This window comes from Molossus molossus, unplaced genomic scaffold (assembly GCF_014108415.1).
Source record: "Molossus molossus isolate mMolMol1 unplaced genomic scaffold, mMolMol1.p scaffold_m16_p_11, whole genome shotgun sequence".
NCBI lineage: Eukaryota > Metazoa > Chordata > Mammalia > Chiroptera > Molossidae > Molossus > Molossus molossus.
In genome coordinates this window covers 43,728,465-43,742,553 of record NW_023425346.1, presented here as the reverse complement: position 1 = coordinate 43,742,553, position 14,089 = coordinate 43,728,465, and the positions used below count along the sequence as shown (strand labels likewise).

The following is a 14,089-nucleotide window of genomic DNA, read 5'->3' as shown; positions in this document are numbered from 1 at the left end:
AACTGCTCCACAAAACTGTACACCCGAAAAGGAGAGAAAGACAGAGACACACAGGGAGGCAAAAAAGTATCTACCCACATAGGCAAAGGGAAAAACGTACAACTAAACGCCAAACAGTAAGTATAGCCAATATACTCATGAGGATCTGGGTGAGAGGGAAGAACAATTTGATCGTGTATTAAAGGAATTCACACTTGCAAGCCATTACTGCATTTCTAAGTGTCCATCCAGAGGGCCCTGAGTGTCATTGTTCTCTGCTCTTTTACCCCCCCTGCTGGTAGTGCCAAGAAGCAGTTCTCAGGTCAAAACAGCAGCACGCTCTGGGGAGGAGGTGAAGAAATGAAATGGGTGTTTTATGCAGCGGTGCCTCACAAACGTTAAAACGCAAGTGTATTGCCTGGGAATCTTCGTAAAACACAGGTTCTTATTCATTAAGTCTGGGCTTGGGCCTGAGAGTCTACATTTCTAGCAGGTGATTCTGGTCCACAGACCACGTTTTGAGTAGGACAGCCTCCATCATCAATAATCACCAGCACAAAAACCCCTTCCTTCGGTTTCCCAATTTTATGTAGAATTGGTCTCTATGGCATTTAAGTAGTTCTATACTCAACAGTGGGTCCAACCCACACCCGAAGTACCTAAGTTCACTGGGAATGTTTATCCAGTGGTACCAGTGATTTACTTCTGCACAAGTCATTAGCTTCATCATACTGTTGATGGCATTAGAAGATTGAAAGCCAGTTAGAAAATGTTGCAATGACTTTGTCATACAGAATGAGATTTTTATTTTACAAGAGTCATTTAGGCAACCCTCTCATTTTACAAATCCAGAAGCTGAGGCACATAGAGATATATGACTGGGCCGTCGTCACACAATGTGTTCACAGCAGCCAGGCTAAAATCAAATTACACTGACACTGTCCTGATGCTGTCTGTCCAGATCACTTCTTATTTTTCTCTTTGTCTAGAATGATCAGACTCATATCTGCTAAATCCTATAGGTCATTGAAGTCCTAAATGGCAGATGACAAAGCTCAGGAAATACGTATGACAGTACACATAGTATCTCATCCTTTTCTAAATTAGTGTTCAGCTCTCTTATCAGTAGACCTAACCTTTAAATATCCATTAGAAGGAAAAAGAAATACTAGACCCTGTCGTATTAGCAGCCCTTATCTTGGATGCTTAGTCTTCATTTTGCTTTAGCCTTATTCCTGACTCCAATTTACTGCAACAGAATGCATTAGGTCCCAATTAATATTCTCTAAATATACCCATTAAAAACATAAATTAATTCCAATTTGTTGTGATTGAGAAGATTACTAAGCATGTTTTAAGTGAATGATTTATTATTTGGGTAGATTAAAAAAAAATGAATTGATTATTATATTCAGAAAAAGTTATCATAATTAAGTAACAAAACAGAAAGACTTGTAAGACCCTCAAATAAAGCCATCCTTAAAGTGGGGTTAGCCATGAACAATGTAATTTCACATCCTCAAAATCAAAATTCAATTTATAGTACGTCAGTGCTTTTTATGCCTGACTGAGAGTGAAAGGTGAATTTCCAAACTGTCCTTTCCATTCCCAATGAAAAAAAAAAGGCACAAGAGTAAATACAGTTTCCTGGCCTCTGAGATCCCACCCAATATAAGCATAAAATGAGATGAGCAAAGTGAGTGGGCGAGTGAAATCGTTTGTAACAAAAACTCATTATTTACAGATGAAAAATTTATATTGTCAGCATAATATCTCTGAGGCTAAACAGCACTGGAGAGTATATAAAAGCAGTGCACTTTGGTGCAGAAGTACAGAGCTCAGAACGCAGCTCATCTACGGTTCCAAGGAGGGCTCTCTCTCTCCACCTGCTCTGTCCCACACCCCGGTATCAGAGGTAAGATTAATATTGAGTGATTGTAAGACTGTATGTCTTGTTTTGGGTGCAGTTAGGTATTTTTAAGAGGACCAAGTATTATCAATTAAAGTATTGTTCTTTCATCTTGTACTTTATTAGTAATAATACACAGGGCAGAATTGAGATGAAAAAGTGATATAAAATGAACTTACGTGTATGTCAACACAGTGAAGCTGCAAAATGAGTTGGAGAAATAATTCAGTGAAAGGATATTAAGTTGAAAGAAAAATGAAGATTCAAATCAATGTATTTGCTAATATTTAACTGTTATGAGAACAGAATTTTAAAATAAGGGGTAACATTTTAAAAAAATAATCATTTTCCTTAGATTTGATAAATGTATGTATTTCTTTGAACAGAAGGCGCCTTTTAAATTCAGCAGAAATGTGTCCATTAGAGAGGCTATAATAGCAATTGCTCCTTACCAATGAAAACTTATAGTTTTCCAAAAGAGCGGAATCAACATCATCTTTCAAGTATTCAAATTTCTGATAAGTCTATCAAAAAATCAAAGTCCATGAAATCAGCTCTTTGTAAATAAGACAGCGCACTTGAGGCAGTGAACAAAGATCAATTATTGGGAATTCTTTAACTGGAGCTGGGTAAAACAGTAGCTTAATAATTACTATGTAATGAGAACCAACGGCAGTAAATACAATATCTAAAACATCCACACTCTGAAATGATATTATAGTAAATCTCTTTAGAAACAAATAATTTTACAAAGATCCTCAATGTCATAAATGACTGAGTAGCATGTTTTCCTACACATACCAAGGACCTATCAGAGGGGATGGCACTGACCAGTTTTAAAAAAGCATTTATTTGGCCTACACCACCAGTACATTTAGGGACATTGTACAATGTCACCTTGTCTATGTCTAAGATTAGTCTTTCTGAAAGACTTCTTACATAGGCAATACAATTGTTACCATATTTTCCCTTTAAATTGGAATGAATTTATCCTCAGGTGGGTGAGGCAGGTAACTAGAAATTCTCTTATTGAATAAGACTTTGAAACTACAGTAGCATAAACATTTACTTTCTCAGTAGTGGTATTCAAACAAACTTATTCTTAAGAGCTTTCACAATTCTGTAGACATTTATGAAGGAATAGATGACATTTTAAAAATCAGCATCCCTTTCAGCAGAACTCATCTGCCCGCCGGGAGGACCGAGCACTCACGTCTGTGTGGCTGCCTCCTCTTCCGTCAGCCTCCACAGCAGCAGAACCGCACATGCTTTAAACCCGCCTCCGTAGAACGCCATAGAAGGCTTTGTAAAAACCTTTAGGGACCTTGCTTGCATAGAAAGAATTATTTAGGATTAAATTGATTTTTCCAACAGTGGCGTAATTCTGAAAAGAAATGTTTGCTTTAACTTTTTTAAATTCCTGAAGGCATGCATTTATCATTGAGAAAGAAGTATAATCAGAAGACACTACCTACATATACAGCAAAGTTTCCAAAGTTTGCCACTAGATGAACAGAAGCATAGCAAAACGCCAAAATAGTAGTTGAGTGTTGCTTTGTCTAACTGATCACTTAATCTAAAGAGACTTCTTATTTCAAAGAAGAAAAAAAAAATACCACTGCTGGTGTTACAGTCTCCATGTTTTGGTGCCAACAATAGGACAGTAAGTATGACTAGGATGATAAAGAAAAGAGTGATAGTTTAAAATGATAATGTTTGTAAAATCCTCATTTCAAACCAAATGCCATTTGCTAAAAATACTCATTCAAATTATTTACAGATAAACATAATGAAACTTGGATTTAAATCCCCATTTCTCAAAGGAAACCTAGTTGGACTTGAATAGCAGAGAATGCTGGACTTGAAGTTTCTATTCAGAAAATAGAGGAGCTTGCCCTGTGGGGACATTCTGCCCCAAATTCATGCCAGTCTCACACTGCATCTTCATGCCCTTGGCATTCTATGGCTTCACAGGGCATCTGCTGGTAGTACAAGGATCGGCAACTAGGTGTATCCTACAACCAAGCCTAAGGTGTCACAAGCAGTGAATGTCATGTCCTGGATTAAGTCCAATTATTAAGCAACCTGAGGACTTCCAAGGCTTCAGAAGCAGGCATTCATTCTCATTATGACAGTGATCTCTTGAGTTTCTTAGTTGTGATTGTTCAAGTTGCCGGAAGCATTAGTTCTTGTTGCAAATTGCTTGTCTTTAAAATGATTTTTTCCCCTTTAATTTAGAACAGGTCAAAGCACCCTAAAATACCTCAAATCTGTTGGCCGCTTTATAATTACAAAGTCTAGACCAAGTTACACTATTTAAAATATAAATGAATAATACATCTGAACCGACAGCTGGTATGCCAAGTTGTAGCCTGAGGCTGCTTTAAGATGGTTGAAATGCAGTATAATGTAAATGCTTGGAAGTGAAGGACTATTAATTGAAAGCCAGACTGATAGTGAAGGGGTGGCATTATGGATAAGGTGGCATTCAGGCTAACCATATGTAGCATATCATCTACAGTGGGTATTTCAAATGTTTATCATGAACAGTTTTAATTCCAAGTCTGGAAATGAGCCTTCTAATTATTAACAGAAGTGTCCCACATTAATGAAAAAAGCTTAACGGTGGTACATATTTTTTGCATCCTTCTTTTGCCACCGAAAAAATCTGGGGGGAAATATAATCTACTATTTAAAATTAAACTGGAGATATACTCAGAATAAAATTAATGACTCGCTTTTGCTTTTTATTTATAATATTTACTTAGCCAAAATCAAACTAATTTAGCCTGATGGGTTTAAATATGGTTGCCTGTCTCCCCACCCCCCATCTCTCCTTGACTCCGTGTTCCAACAGGCAGCAAAGATGAAAAGCATTTACTTTGTGGCTGGACTATTTGCAATGCTGGTGCAAGGCAGCTGGCAACGCTCCCTTCAGGACACAGAGGAGAAAGCCAGGTACCACCTCTTTAGACTTGAGCTAATGTAGCACTACGGTTATAATACAGCCTGTGAAAACTATGATTAGGGAAGAGGTCTTAGTAATTTAGAGTAAATACTCTGCACAGTTTTCAAAACTTTAAAATATCATTGTGATAAAGTTGCTTCTGGAGTATAGATCAGAGTATGTTGTTTCACAAGCAAAGGAGTAGGCAATGTTGGGAAATGTGTTACATGGGGAATTATAGCTCGTTGAAATCTTCAGCTGATCCTCTCTATCCATTCATTACGCACACACTGCATAGTAGATTATTTTAATTATTCACACCAACTTTTTCTTTTTTTTATTCCTTTAAATAAATAACACTGTTTCTTATTAATTGTAAAAGTCATACATGTTCATGAAATAAAATATGCAAAAAGTTATGTATGTACTGTATATAGAGTATAGCTCAGATCATTATATAGCTTTGTGTTATGCCTTTTATCTTTTATCTTAGCATTGTATTGTTAGCCTTTATTTTATAGCATTAGAAATAACTGTTAAATGTGTGATATTGAATGGCTGCATACTATTTCATCGCATAAATGTACAATATTTATTTAACTATTCTTCTATTGAACACTTGGGTTCTTTAAATTTTCCAACAAAGAATGCTGCAAGTAACATTTCCCCCTACATTTTTTACTATTTTCTGAGGCTAGATATCTGATAGTAAAATTACTGTGTCAAAGGGTTTGAGTATCTCAGTTCTATTTCTGAGTATTAATTACATTGAATACTTCCCCATATTTGCCATGCCAATCAACTGTTGATTACTGGCACAAGGATCATCCACTATACAGTTTAAAATTAGCAATTGGGCTTTATCTTTCATTCTTTGAATTTTTTAATTGTCTTTCTCTTTCATCATTAGCTAACAAAATTTGGAACATAGATGAGCTACCCAAATGATTTGGGATTCTTCACTCTTTTAAAATAATCAAGTCATTGCTCTCTTCTGTCATTATTAGCATAATTGTAAGCACATTAATTAGTTGGAAAAAATATTTATTAATCTTATTTCAGTAAAGAAGAAGCCCGTTAAAAAATCTGTTACTAGGATTCAGAATCAGAGCATATTCAACTCTAATAAAATTCTGAGATTTCTGTGGCAAGCAAGGTGTCTCTGATGTCAACTGAAATACTCAAGATGCCTGCCTCTCAATTTTACATGGCCTTGTGTTTTATGGAGAAGATGCTCCTCAAGTGAATCTAGCCTTGAGGAGAGATTTAGTTGCACCAATCACTGTTCTTCACAGCTCATTCCCAGCTCCCCAGACAGACCCACTCAATGATCCAGATCAGATGAATGAAGACAAACGCCACTCCCAGGGCACATTCACCAGTGACTACAGCAAGTACCTGGACTCCAGGCGTGCCCAGGACTTTGTGCAGTGGTTGATGAACACCAAGAGGAACAAGTAAGGGTCTAAACCTAGTCCAAAATTTGCACGTAAATGCATTACTTACACATGTCTAAAATTTCTCCTGACTTTCTTACGTTATCATGCTCATCAAAGAGCGCCTGTAAGTTCTTTCAATTTTGATGGTTTTCAAGGTTGGTGATGCTATCCTTTGTATTATGTCTCTGAATGTCCTACCTCTCACCCTACCAAATGCCTTACCCACTCTTTAATGGAATGTAGACTTTAAATTGTTCCCCAACAGGGGTCTTAGTGATATTTACCCCCTTGCCCATTTTTCTATTAAAATTGAAAGCTGGCTTTTGTAGACCTGCAAGTTTAGGAATCTAATTTCTGACCAAAAGATAAGAGCAAATTCAATATTCCCTTGTAGGGTTCAAACTCATGACTGTGATCACATTTAAAGTAACCCCTAGCCAAGTTAATCATGGTAAGAAATGGAAACAGATGCAGTCTTTTTCTTATAGAATACAATCCAAGATACACATTTAAAATTTTAGCCTAGCTGTACCGCATAAAGAGAGAAGAAGGCAAATAAGAACACAAGCCTATCGTAAGGCATACATTTTAATGTTGGATTTTCGTTGACAGTGTTGGGTTTTATGATGCATGTAGGCTCCTGAAGGAAATCTTCCACAGGGTTTCACAGAGATGGTGGAATTTCACAATTTCATTGGCGTGTGGCCCACGGGGGAAGGGAGTTATGCATACAAAGTAGCTGAAGGAATCTAAAAATCAGGATAAGGGCATAGATTTTTCTAGATAGAATGGAGAAGGGAGAGAGAGAGAGAAAAAAAATTAATCAGCAGGAAGAATTAGAGACAGAGCAGTTGACCAAAAGTTCTTAAAGTGGAGGGCATTATAAGAAAGATGTTGGCCATGGTCAGAGCAAACACTGGGTGAAGTCCCTATTAGGGACTACAGATGTAGCTGTCAGTGAAATATGAGAAATCACAAATTTGAAAAAAAAAATGAAAACAACTGTCCTCATTTCTAGAAAGGGAATGCTACAATTTGGTAAACTAATGTAAGATAATCCTCACTCTCAGGTGATTTCTGTTGTGTGTTTAAGATGAATCCTTCCATGGGGATGTGTTTAAGATGACTCCTTCCATGGGTAATAGATGCCAGAAAGAGTGAGGGCAGCTGGTCAACCACCTACACAGACCGCTGCACACACTTGAGGGTGGTATGGGGTCATCGTCTGAGCTTTCCTCATTGCTGTCTCATCACACGTTTTCTTTCATCCATTATCATCTGGTCCTTTTGATGACATTTCTGAGATGGTCCTTCACTTTCCCTTGACTCATTTAACTATCTCTGACCACATATGTGCTAATAACAAGCAGCTACCTTGTCTGCAAGCAGTTTAGCACATTGGAGAGTCCACACACATCGAGACTGAAGTAAGTGCAGTAGTAATAATCAATGGCGCAGATAAGCAGGAGAAGTGAAAATGGGTGTGCTGAGTGGAGTGGGGGAGCATTAGTCACCCCACATTGTTATTATTTTTCTCCCATCAAACTTTAATTCCGATTGTTAATGTAGTTTCAAGATGAACCCCCTAGCTACCCTCATCTCCCAAATCTCCCTAAGCCCCTTGTACATAGAATCCTCAACCCAAAGCTGCCACTACTTATAGGTGAGAACCATATTGCTAAAGAGACAGATCTTCAATTTAACTTTCACATTTCTTTTAGGAATAACATTGCCAAACGTCATGATGAATTTGAGAGACATGCAGAAGGGACCTTTACCAGTGATGTAAGTTCTTATTTGGAAGGCCAAGCTGCCAAGGAATTCATTGCTTGGCTGGTGAAAGGCCGAGGAAGGCGAGAGTAAGTCTGTACATTCTTATTTAACTGTGTGTGTGTGTGTGTGTGTGTGTGTGTGTGTGTGTGCGCGCGCGCGCGCGCATGTGTGTGATGCTGAAAACTTAGACTACAGTTATCTATATATGGAATGGAATTGTAGAAGCAATTAGTATAATCTCACAAAGTACGGAAAAAACTCCTATTGGTGGGAGACTGTCTAAGATTCTAATCTGTTTTATCTGTAGTAGCAAGTATTAATAATGAGTCAAACAAGTGACATTTTTATCCCAAGTTAGAGTTGTGTTATAATTAGGCTATTAATTTTTCAATCCAACATACTTTTGAGAATAGGGTGCTTTTAAGAAGTACACCAGGACAATAAGCTTAAAGTAGAAAAACTAGGGATAAGAAAAAAAGAAATAATGCTGAAAACTTAAAGTTTGACTTTAAATATTTACCTATGAGATCAACATATATTTGTGTTACTAAGTATTTAGGTAAAAATCTGATGAAGACTGAGATGAACTAAACTTAAGATGTTTAATGAAATGACACCCAAAATAGAGATATGTGCAAATATCTATGTTTAACAACATACCCATTTTTAATCTAAATAACCATTACTTTATCACAGTTAAAAACGAGAGCAAGACCTTTAGGTACCTTCTTGGATCTTATCACAACCAGACGTACCTCTGAACTATCTCATTATCTCCTGACCATTTTGACTGACATTTGAATTATGAGAAGCAGGAAATTCATGTTCAACTCGCTTTTTAGTGAGATTTAAAACAAGCTTACTGAGACTTAAAACAATGGGGAACTGGTATTGTCAGTGGTTTTTAAACTTTAATGATACAATTTTCAAAACCAGTGGTAAATTGGCCACTTATATTTCAGGATATTTTATAGTATTTTAAGGAGATACAAAGAATTCTGCTAATTAAACTGATCAAAGAGAAAAATCTAATATAGATTGAGGTTTAATCCCTTAATACTGCACTTTGCAAGGCTGTTCTGATAATCACTAGTTTTACGGTATATATTTTCCTGAATTACAAACAAATTAATCGTCTCAATAATAACTGCTGCCAATATACTAAAATATTTGAAGCAGTTGGAAGACGAAAAAAGGCATGATCTATACGGACTTGTTTTCACGTCCCAGCTCTGCTCTGTTCTTCCTTTCTGACGTGCACCAATTCACACAGGTTTCTATGAAGCTTTTCATAGTAGGCCCTCTGTAAACAGCAACATAACGTTTTCTCAGTGACCCTCACACCTTGCCAGGGATAGATGGTCCATACGCATTTATTTAAAGCATGGAACCAAATGCTGATCATGTCCCCCTTTCCTCAGTTTCCCAGAGGAAGTCACCATCGTTGAAGAACTCCGCCGCAGACACGCTGACGGCTCCTTCTCCGAGGAGTTGAACACAGTTCTCGATAATCTTGCCACCCGGGACTTTATAAACTGGTTGCTTCAGACCAAAATTACTGACAGGTGATTGCATCTTAGTTCATTCTGAAAATCATCAGAACTTTCATAAACACTATCATACTGCTACACGTTGTGTCCTATGTGGGGAAGAGAGTCTTAACTCTCTTGGTACGTAAGCAAAATTATAAATCATTTAAGAGTACATTATCATATGTGTTTTAGAGTATCACACTTTTATTCATTCATCCATTTATTCCAGAAACATTTTCTGAATGTCAATAAGGAGCAGGGAATTAGGAACAGATAAGAATGAAACATGGAGATGTTATCATTCACATGTTAATGTCACATTACTAATTGCTGTGTGTGTTGAAATTTTAGCACAAAATAATACCAGTATATTTGGTATTATATACTTAATGCAATAAGTATATTAATTTAATAAAATCTAAACACCAAAATTAACCACTTATTTTGATGGGTAATAATTGCTTTCTATGATTATTTATATACTCTATATTTCTTGATAGGGGAAGTTTAGGATAAGTCATCTCTGAACACAAATATTTGAAAAGTTCAAAAGACTAAGAGATTTATAATATTGAAAAATTAATAAACAACTTTTATCAAAATAAATGTTTGAAATGTTTCCTGGATAATTTAACTACATCATCTGAGTATGATAGCTCTGTCACATCACTGTCTTTTGTGTTTTGTCTTTAGGAAGTAAGTCACTGTTCAAGATCATCTTCACAACATCATCTGCCAGCCATGCGAGATGTTCGAAATTTTAAGTTCTGTAAATTTAAGAGGTGTGTTCTGAAGCCATATTGCTTTGCATGCCAATGAATAGATTGCCTTTTAATACTGTGTTGCCAAAAGATTATAAATGGAATAAACCATTGTCAAAATACTGCTAAAATATCAGCTTTAAAATATAAAAGTGCAAAATCTCTTATTTTCTTCTTATTTTGGATGAAGTACCCTAACCTGCTTATAGTTAGCAATGAAATTGTTTTCCTAAGATATAATTTGTACATATGAATTATTCCAATCACAGTGTATTTGCATGACAACAAGGGTTGGGCTGGTAGCCACAGTGGTGAAACAGGAAAAGGAACTTTCTTCTTGAAATTTTTGTCATGAAAACGCTCAGCTTTCAATATATCAAAAACGAACGTAAATAAAACCTTCAAGCTTCTTTGCCATTGCTTGTTTTCTCTCGGCGTTGTGCCCTGACTCCCAATCACCTTTTCTTCCTAAACCTGAAGCCCACAACCCAAATCTGGTGCCCAGGCACTGCTACACGTTGTGAATGGCTGCGAGGTAACATTTTGAGCCAACATTGAAAACCCCTGGTATTTTATATTAATATATTGATTTCTGGCTTCTCTTGAAAGAGTAGGACAGCAGGCAATATTTGACCCACAAAACAAATTTCTTCTGGGGCTGAATACCAGCTGCCTCCTTTTGAAGACTCACAGCTCACTATTGTGCGCCCTACACACACACACACTACACACCTATGCATATGTGCTCACACACCCACAACCCACATAATGTACACATGCAGGCACTTTCTTCTGCCCCACTTCATTTATACATCTTCCTTGCCTGGCACCTGCAGATATAAGTGTCTGCCATTCCAGTTCCCTTATCTCCCCATCCAGCAAAGTCCAGTATCTTGTGCCAGTCTGGTGTTAACTGCCGTGCCAGAGACTTTTGTTTTCTTATGTACAGCATTGCCAACTCCCTTCCTCTCTTTTATTTTTTTATTGAAATATAATAAACATATAACACTCTGTAAGTTTAAGTTGTACAATGAGCTGACTCGACACATTTATTTATTGCAATATGATTACCACCTTGGTTTTAGCTAACCTTCTAGCAAGTCACATAATTATTATCTCTTTTGGGGATGACAACATTTAAGATATAGTCTTTTAGCAAATTTTAAGCATATAATACAGTATTGTGGATTTTAATCACCATGCTGTGCATTAGATCACTAGAATTTACTCATTTTCTAGTTGAAATGTGTACGCTTTGACATCTCCCCAGTTTGCCCACCCCGGGCCTGGTAATCACCATTCTACTCTCTGTTTCTGTGAGTTTGGCTCTTTTAGATTTCACATATGAGTGATATCTTACAATATTTGTTATTCTCTGTTTGTCTTATTTCACTAAGCATAATGCCCTCAAAGTTCATTCATGTTGTTGTCAAATGGTAGAATTTTTTCTTTCCCGTGGCTGATAGAGCAAACAGAACAAACAATAAGATCTTATCAACTCAATCAACAAAACAAACTTAACGTTTATAGCACATTACACCTAGTAATAATAAAATTAATATTTAAGTACACATAGCACTTTTACCAAGATTGACTTTAAGCTGGATCAAAAGTCTTCAATAAATTTCAATGATTAAATTATTCAGAGTATGCTCTTTGACCACAGTGGAATTACGCTAAAAATAAAAAACAAAAGATACCTTACAAATTCACAAGTACTTGAAACTAGGCAATCACTTCTATATAACCCAGGGGTCAAAGAAGAAATCAGAAAAAAGAAAATTAAAAAATACTTTTGAATTCTATGAAAATAAAGATATAATAAATATAAACTGAAGATGCAACTAAAGCAGTATTTAAAGGTAAAATATGGATTTAAATAAATTTGTTAGAAAAGAAGAAATTAGAAAATCAACAACTTAGCTTTTACTTCAAATCAGTGGGAGAAAATAATGAAATGTAGAAAAATTGGCAATAAAAATGAAGAAAGCCAAAAGTTTGTCCTTTGACCAGAATAATAAAATTAATAAGTTTCTAGCAAGCCTAGGTAAGAAAAAAAAGAGGAAAAAATACCAGTATCTGTAATGAAAGGGAACATCTCTGAAGATCTTATAGACAATAAAAGTATAATGAGAATATGGTATAAAAAAGTATATGCCTGATAAATTTGACAATTAGATAAAATGGACAAATTCCTTTAAAAGCATTATGAAGATAGACACAAATAATACAAAAATCTTAATAGTCCTCCGTGGAATATGAAAGTTGGATGCATTATTTTGAAAATTTTTTCAGAAAGAACTTCCAGCCCAGATGGCTTAACAGGTGACTTCTTCTAAACATTTAAGGAAGAAAAAACACCAATATTACATAAACTCTTCAAAATAAGGGGAAAATAAAGAATATTTCCCAGCTCATTTTATGAGGCCAGGGTAACACTGGTACAAAAATCTGACAAAGATTTTATAGAAAAGAAAAATAAAACACCCATCTGATTCATGAACAGAGGTGAAAAATCCTATACAAAAACCTCAATGAATCAAATCTAGCAATATATAAAAAATATTACAACACAATCAAGGTGCATTCTAAGAATTTCAGGATGGTTTATCATTTTTTAAAAAATCAGTGTAATTCACCACTCTAACAGAAATAGGAGAAAATTCATATGTTCAGTTTGATAAGTATAACAAATACAACTGATGAAATTTAAGATCATTAAGAAGAAAATAATAAAGCTAAAATCTTTAACTACTTTGGGTACCAAAAAATAAATAATTTTTATTTATTACTTATTATAAGAATAATAACTCAAAATTATGATTTTATGAAAAGTAATAAAGTAGAATACCACTAACCAACCTAAGCAAAGAATAAAAGTAAACAATATGTAACATAAAATGAATTGGGAAACATCCACCAAAACATGAAATTAAAACAAATTTGAGACTACTGAAAATACTGAATAAAATAATTTTTAAATCTAGGAGAGATGGATAAAATTTTTTTAAATGTAATTTTTAAAAATTGTCACGAGTAGAGATAAGAAAACTTAAACTGATTCCCAGAGAGGAAATGTTCAGCAGTATCAGAGAAGTATCTCATACATAGGTACCAGATACAGGTGATTCCCCATGTAACTGCTATCAAAGTTTCAGAGTGGGTAATTACCATGCTTCCTAAATTATTCCAGCACCTAGGGCAAAGAAAGAGAAGACTGACCTAATTCTTCTAATAAAATGAGTATAACACTGAAACCTAAACTTGATAAAGACAATAGTAACAAAAAGAAAATTATGGGCTAGTTTCATTTATGAATATTGATTTTGAAAACCTAAAAAATAATTTGCAAATAGAATTCAACAGCATATTAAAAATATTAATACACCATGACCAAATGTAATTTATTCCAAAATTGTCAAGGGTGTTTCAATATTAGGAAATCTATTGCTGTAATTATATTATATTAAGAGATCTAAAATTTTTAAAATGATCATCACACATGCTGCACAGGCCTTAGACAAACATCAACACCGATTCATCATACAAAAATTCACTAAAATGGTATTAGGCACTATACGCTTATATCAAATTTGCAAAATTCAGCCAACTAAATGGTGGCAACAATGTGCAACAGGTGGAAGTCTCATGCATCCCAGGTGGTAATATAAAATTGGACAACAATTTACAAAAACTATTTGGAAATTTATTAAAAAGTTAAATGTACACCTACTCTATATATTAACCAA

At 35.3% G+C, this 14,089-nt stretch overlaps 1 protein-coding gene across 2 annotated transcripts; it reads left to right on the top strand.

Annotated features, from left to right (window-relative positions):
* Positions 1-4,749: 4,749 nt before the first annotated feature.
* GCG (glucagon) lies at positions 4,750-10,750 on the top strand. 2 transcript variants are annotated; one of them, XM_036253928.1, is made up of 5 exons: positions 4,750-4,846; positions 6,131-6,292; positions 7,996-8,133; positions 9,469-9,612; positions 10,273-10,750. In XM_036253928.1, exons 1-5 carry the CDS (start codon positions 4,755-4,757, stop codon positions 10,277-10,279), a joined length of 543 nt encoding a protein of 180 aa, XP_036109821.1. In that variant the 5' UTR covers positions 4,750-4,754; the 3' UTR covers positions 10,280-10,750. The 2 variants fall into 2 exon arrangements, with proteins under 2 accessions (XP_036109821.1, XP_036109822.1); XM_036253929.1 differs by lacking the exon at positions 10,273-10,750 and having other exon boundaries at positions 4,753-4,846; positions 9,469-9,616.
* The last annotated feature ends 3,339 nt before the right edge of the window (positions 10,751-14,089 follow it).